At 32.4% G+C, this 7,838-nt stretch overlaps 1 protein-coding gene across 1 annotated transcript; it reads right to left on the bottom strand.

Annotated features, from left to right (window-relative positions):
- Window positions 1-408: 408 nt before the first annotated feature.
- Window positions 409-1,203, bottom strand: LOC145593965 (uncharacterized). Its single transcript, XM_081650319.1, has one exon. The coding sequence runs from the start codon at window positions 1,201-1,203 to the stop codon at window positions 409-411; it is 795 nt and encodes a 264-aa protein (XP_081506445.1).
- Between the last annotated feature and the right edge of the window lie 6,635 nt (window positions 1,204-7,838).

Genomic DNA, 7,838 nt, shown 5'->3' with positions numbered 1-7,838 from the left:
ACAACCACCTCATTCCCCCTTAGGTTAAATCGAACTAATACCCCGTCTGATTGTCACACCGTCTGATACAAGAATTTACGTCAACCCGAACTTGACTACCAACACGTCAACACCTTATCTGACCGTCACAACATCAAGTTAAATCGAACTAATACCTCGTCTGACCGCCAAACCGTCTCATACAAGAATTTGCGTTAATCCAGAGCCTCCGCGACTGACTAATCTTCTTCACTAACTTAATCAATATTTCATTGATCCAAAAACTAATTAAACTCCGTAATCAACACCGTAATGAAAAATCATAATAACCCAGAAAAATGGGGAGATTAACATTTTTTTTTCTTAAAAAAAAAGAAAAGAAAAGGTAGAAAGAAATTAATTCCATTGATTAATTAAGAACAAGGTTGCTTACTGAGCAGAAGTTCTGTTAATCATTTCTTTATATCGAACAATGGAATCATTCCTCTGCATTTGCAACTGTTTCTTAAATCTGTTGATGAAATCGTCTGCTTTTGCATCAACACCATTGTCATGTTCTTCTCTTTCTCTCTCCTCTTTGAACATCTGCACGGGTGGTGCATTTTCTCTCTCCTCTTCGAAATCCTCTTCAACAGTAGACGGCACGGCCGTGTGACGAGCATTTTCGTGAATTTCTGGTTCAACATGAAAATGGTTGAAAGCAGATTTATGACTAGCAGATTTCTTCATCTTCTTCGATAATTTTACTGGGATTTCACCGCCAGAAGGTTTAGTGTCGGAATTTTGTCGATTGTAGTGAGAAACTGAGTTTTCGTGCTTAATTCTGCTGTAGATTTCATCCAAAGTGGGTCTTTCGTCGTCGTCTTCTTCTCCGGCGAGGTCGACGGCGGCGACGGTGGTTGTGACGGTGGGTTGGTGGGGTTCCGGTTGTTGCTCCGGTGGCTCCGGTGGCGGTGGCGACGGCGCCGGTGGTGGTTGTTGGAAGTGGGTGGTGGGTGGCGGGGCGTAGTAGGTGTAGAAATTGATCGATTTAAGGCGTTGAAGGACGGAAGGAGAGCGGGATAATTGGGGTTGGAGTTGTGGTGGTTGATGCGGTGGTGATTGGTGGTTGTGGTGGTGGTGATGGGAGGGTTTGTGGGATGTGAAGCCGGAAGTGACCGCGATCGTGCCGATCATGAGGTTGAGGAGAAGGAATAGCACAGTTGGAGTTAACCAACTATTCATGGATGCCCAAATTGAAAGTAAGGATATTGCTTCTTCAAACATTTTTTTTTTTTTGGGGGTAGTTTTTTTGGTTGTCTTAACACTAATTTTTAGAGAGAGAAAGAAGACAGAGAAAGGGGTTGAGTTGAGGGTGAGAGAAGATGGGAGGATGGAATGGAGTGAAGTGGAGTGGGTTGAAAGTTGCCATTATTTTGTTGGTGTATGTATATACTTTTTTGAAAAAAAAAAAAAAAAATTAAAATTATTTGTCATATGAAATTTGATTGGCGGGGAGAGAGAGTGATGAAAAAGGGGGGAAAAGAAAAGGAAATAAAAGTGAGAGGGAGAAAGAAAAATTTTAAATTATTGTTTTTTTAGGGAAATAATAAAGTTATGTTGATGATTAAAGCTCCTCATCTATACTCATTCTGATTCTTTATTTGCATTGTTAGTTATTGATTGGGATTTCTTAGCTATTGTCTTTTTAAGAGAAAGGTCTTCTAAATCGTTATTTAAATCTCATTTCAACCAAAAAAAAGATATATTGATGATGAATACGTTATTGAAAATACGGTGTGTATTGTGTGCAGTTCGTCACATAATGTGACCGCTTGTAAAAAGAGCAAAGTAACCCATATAACACTGATCGGGTAACACCTATAACACTGACCGAGTAACCCTCATTACTGATCGAGTAACCCCTGTAACACTGACCGAGTATGAGAACTTGTATTGAACATACTATATATGTATATTAAACAATGAATATAAGGGTTATTTGATTCAATATCTTATGTATGGCTATAAACACTGATCGGGTAACACCTATAACACTGACTGAGTAACACTTATTTGATTCAATACCTTATGTATGGCTGTAAGGCCAACCACATATAAGAACTTGTATTGAACATACTATGTATATTAAATAGTGAATATAACTTCAAAGTTACTCTATAAATGTTCAAATTTGTAATATTAGAATATAAGCCTAATAAATGTTTTGTAATGGGTAGGGAGAGAAAATGGTTAATCAGTTCCATTGGCTTTGATTTTTTGTATAACTAATAATCTTAAGTTTTAAATTGTATTTTAGAAGAATAAAATTATGTTGATGACTAAAGCTACTCATCGATCCTCATTCCGATTCTTTAATTGTAAGCTAATTAATCGTGATTTCTTAGCTATCATCTTATGAAAGAAAGGTCCCCTATATTTTATTTTTTTATTTTTTTTGTTGGTAAGGAGAAGGGCCTTACCGAGTCCAAAACCAACCTCATGCTTGGAAGGTACTCTCCTTTCCACTAGACCAAGCTTGGCTTGGTAAAAAGGTCCCTATAATGACTATATATATTTATATCTCTCCCAGGCCAATATTATATAGGAAAAATATAAAACATTGGAGTTATATAATAAAAAGAGCTAAAAATGAAAATAATGCGGAATAAATGAGATAAAACATTTACATTGACTGACATATGATTTTGTCAAACAATGATTTCGTCAAGTATTCCTAAATACTTCATACCAATTTTAAAATAGTATTACACGTTTATTTGTAGATTGTAGTCGTAACTCGTAAGAGCTATTGATATCAAGAACCCTTTCCGTTTGAAGGATTATCTCATTAATTAAAAGTCCTACGACATCTACAATAGAGATTCGACGTTAGCAAATACATAAGATATTGAATCAAATAAAGTTTTCCATCATAAAAACTACGATTTCGAGTAGATCTTGAATTGTGGAACATCTCACGGTTATATCGCTGGAAAATACAACCTTGTTGGAGAGACAATCTAACGATAGATCCTTTGTAGGTGTGATGATGTTTTAATTTCCTTCTGATTCATCTGTTTGAATTCGGAAACTTGATAACTTTTCCACCAACGAAATAATGTCACAAAAACCCATTAGATCTAATATCATGAATTCAAAACTAGGAAATTTGCCCCCCCTCCCCCCCCCCCCCCCCCTCTTCTGAAGGAGGTCGAAAAACCCTTGTCTTTCGAAGAACATCAGAAACTCTTTCTTTAGAGGGAGAAAAGTTCCCCCCAAAAGGAGAAAGCATTATTAAAAATCTAAAAAACTATAAAGAAAGGATTGGGGCTTTCCATCGGTTAAAACTAATGGAAGCCTCTTCAAAATTCAATAATGGAGACAAGGGTTTTGGACAAAAGAAGGAGGAGAAAGGAGAGCGAAAAAATTTAATGATTTCACTACATTATACAGCTAGCCATATAAGTGTATGAATCATTTAAATGTAATATATGAAATTATGAACTTAAAAAAAAAATTACTTGTATAACCTAGCTTAATAAATGTGTTGTACGTAACGGATAGGGAGAGAAATGGGGTAATAATAGGGGCCCATTGGCTTTAATTGAAAGGGGGCTAGTTAACAAGGTCTCACTATTTATTAGTACGTCATTAAATGTACGTGGTAATAATTTAGCAAGTCTTATTGTTGTCTTAAGCCTACAAGAGTACAAGGTGCATGTATGAAAATAAATTAAGGGTACATGATAAAACCTGGCCTTGATTGATAATAAGATAACATTTGAATGTTCTTTAATTTAAGCTTTACACGTGTAAGACTTAACCTACTAATATAGTAAGTCTTAGGGTAATTGATGAATACTCTTTTATTGATTGACAAGGAGTATTCATTTGTTTTGTCAAAATAGCTAATCAAAGAATTCAAAATCTAAATCGTGAGGCTTATACCATTAAAAACATTATCAAACTTCACATAATAAAAATATCTTCCAACTATTCTTGATGACGCTGATTTAACGTTATAAATTGTGATACATTGCATACCTAAAAGATAATTTTGATGTATTACTCATATATTGAACCTTGTTTTTAAGGAGTTCACTCACTAAAATACCTTATAAATGTGTTAAAATGACATGATTTAAGGGCTAATTGTCAATCTTTAATATGAGTACACATTTAATTTTTGTATCTACCCATATATGTTATAAGAAAAATTTAAAAGAAAATTCTTCTATCTACAATTAGTGAACGATTACAATGCTCCATATTATTGCATGTCATAAGGATATCTTTTAGTATAATAAAGCGAAAACTCTAATAATATTACTTTCATGACCAACTCAAAATAGGTCCTAAATTAAATCGTCCAAAAGTTGCGTATTTATAATGTCTATCTAGTCTCTAATGTTACTATACATATCACTAGTTATATTGTCTCCCTCCACAATTGATGTCACTACAAAATTTATACTTCTATAGCAATAATATATATTGATACTAAAAATAATCTCGAGAAAAACACAACATGTCTATATAAATAAACCAGTCTAATCATTGTGCTACAATGAAAATAATGTAAATATGTTTTTGGCAATTATTTACAAGTGTCACTATTATTGTAAAATTTGATTACTAATAACTTTAATTTGGTAGACAGTGGAGAAAAAACATAAAAATATCTTTCAAATTGAATAATGGCCTCTTTGAAAAGATTAATAATAAAGCTTGTAATATACGTAGTACATGATGTATCATTGATTTATTGGAGAAATAGCTCGAGTATTGCATGCAAAGTTGAGATAGGGTGTTGGGGGACAAAGGTGGGCCTTTATAACAGAAAATTATTAATATTATTATACCATAAAAGGAAATGGGACCCTTTTCAATTTGGTGTATGGGCTGTACTCTGAACATAGTCCAGGCTTTGAGGGATCTAATTTGGATCTGTGGACTATTTGATGGGCCCAAAATGGTCCAATCATCTCCTTGCTTGAATATTGAAACTAAAATTTAAGGATTTTTTCAATGGTGGTTTTTATAGATATAGGTGGTGGTTGTGTTACTTGTTTACTATTTCTGCCTTATCAAATTACTTGCAATACAACCTCCTTGTCACGCTTTAATTAGTGTAATGATCTTGTCATTTGAATTGGATTCAAGTCAGGTAATTTTAAGGTTTAGGACGAATCAATTCAGATTTTGAATGAAAATTTGAACCGTCATATCAGATCGATTTAAGTCGAGTTTCGATTTGGGTGTTTTGGTAAGGTATATGTCATTTTGACATGTCTAGTTATTGTACTTTAAGGTATTCAAGTTAGTTTGAAGAGTCTATTATTAGAATATCTTGTAAAGAATTTGAGTGAATTCTCGTCTACTAGTTTTAAAAATTAGTTAATAACTAGCATAATCTTACCTTAATAATACAATTAACCTACCTAACATTTACAAATATGAATTATATGATTAAATCTCCACTTTATGGTCTAGTTAGTGAGTCTCCATTAATCCTCGACAAAAAGTTTATAATTGGTAAGGGTGTAGCCAAGTGTTACCAATAGCAGACACAATTTGATTTGATGTTTGTGGTATAATTTTAAAACAATTGTAGCTAACAAGGTATTGTTAGTGCGTCGTTGGTGGTCTAATGTTGTAATTTCGGTTGTACCTTTTCTAATTTTTTTTCTTTTGCTTTTCACTATTTTGGTTAATTAGGTGTAATGATTTATATTGTATTTTCTATGTTAAAGAATGTTGGTAGGGTTATGTGGCTTATTGCTTCCTAGGTTATGGGTTGATGCTTCTAGTACTTGCTTGGATTAGATAATGTACATTAACAACTAATTATGTATTTTGTCTTTTAATTTTAATCAAATTCTTCAAACCTTCTTTATTTTTTAGGGTTAATGTAATGAGAGGGTTGCGTTGGTAACATTGTGTTCTATCTTATGGTTTTGCTATTGTTAAGATTATCATGGCACTGATGAACTACTCATTTTAAACTGTGTTTTATTTCATGATTATTTGATACCATCAATCATATCACCCTTGCTTATGTGCTAATGGATGGTTATATAATGTATTTATAGGGGGAAAATTGTTAAGCCTAATATTGTATAGCTAATGGGCCAATGTTGTCGGCCCTAATATAATCTCTCGTTAGGTTGTATATATATTTATACTTGTTCATATAGTAATACACTAAGGAAAATCAATTCCTGACATGGTATCGGAGCCTCTACAATTCTACTCCCTAATTTTTTTCTAACCCCTAATTCCTAAAATAATCAATTTCTAATCTTTACATTCTAAATTCCTAATACAAAATCTTAGATTTATTGTCATTATCATGAGAATAAGAGTCTGTTCTCATTGACTGAAATGAGTTGAACTGAACTGAACTTATTAGAGTTGAACTAAACTGAACTAAAATGAATATTTTATGAGAGAAGGAAATTAGGAGCTGAACTGATCTGAACTTATTAGAGCTGAACTGAACTGAACTAAAAATAATCGTTTGAAAACAGGTCCTAAGTACATACTCTCTTGTAAATTTATAAATAGAACTATTTTTATTTATCTAACATGACGAAAGTACTTTTGTTTCTCTCTCATTTCTCAATTAAATTCTTTTCTTATAGGAAGTATAATAAAGTACTTCTCGATGTTTCATATAAAAAGATCTACTTTGTACAAAATAGTGAATAATCACAAATGTCCAACACATTGAATAATCAATAATACTTGTACTTGTTAAAGAGTGGGTGGGATTTAGACTTTTTGAAAGAGTGAGTAGCTACTTAGCCGATAGAATTGCACGAAATTCGATGAATGATTAGGTATGTTGGTACATTGAACGGCACTATTATTATGATTAGGGCTATGATTAGATTAGTAGGACAATAACATAAAACATTGAGCCACACTCCTAGCTTACTTGTTTGTTTAAGGGGCAAATATAAAATGTTATGGGTCATCACCATTTCACCTTGCTACCTCTTTTAACCTTATCTTCTCCTTATTTGACTTTTATTATGGAATGGAAGAATCATGTCATTTTTTTAGTCTATATTACAATAAAGCATCTTGTATGATTGCTTGCACATGGTTATTGGTTAGAGCACTGCCAAAAACTTTTTGGTTTGATTTGTATTGGTGGTTTCATTGAATATAAGAACGACCTACTCTAAACATTAATACACATTTTAATAAATTGTTGAGCCACATATTTATTTTCCGATTGTTTAGGAATATCAACCTATTGTACTTTCTAATTTGTAAGTCATGGCATACGAATAATAAATCATCGCCTTAATAAGACTTTGGTAGTCATATGACTCTCTTTACATCTTTTAGTAAATTTTAGTCTATACTATATGTCTATATGAATTACAACACCACTTAGCTTTAAGTTAAATTTGAGTAAGATCTTACTTTTAATGGTTTTGATATTCTTGATTAGTTTTTGTTTTGACTGTGCGTGTTTGTCAATACACATATTTGACCATTAATATTACATAATTCTCCCTTTTTTTTTTTTTTTTTTTACACACTCATCGAAAATATTCAACTAAGATTTCATATTAATACGTTTCTCTTATGCATTAGAAAATTTTTAATCAAAATTGTAAATTGTTATAAGAACATCAAATAGAAACAAAGCGAGTTTACATTAATGAATCTTGAGTTACTTTAATCTTGTGATGAGTTCAAACCTTCTAGTACAAAGTTGAAATCGTGCCAAGTTCTATAATATAATAAATTCGTATTATATATTTATATTAAGGCAAATCTCATAAGTAGATCATCCATTATGATTACTAATACATGGCATAATATTGACACAAGCACGTGAAAATTAGCTTTTATAATCC

This window comes from Chenopodium album, chromosome 19, assembly GCF_948465745.1.
Source record: "Chenopodium album chromosome 19, dcCheAlbu1.1, whole genome shotgun sequence".
NCBI lineage: Eukaryota > Viridiplantae > Streptophyta > Magnoliopsida > Caryophyllales > Amaranthaceae > Chenopodium > Chenopodium album.
This window is presented reverse-complemented; position numbering and strand designations above follow the sequence as displayed.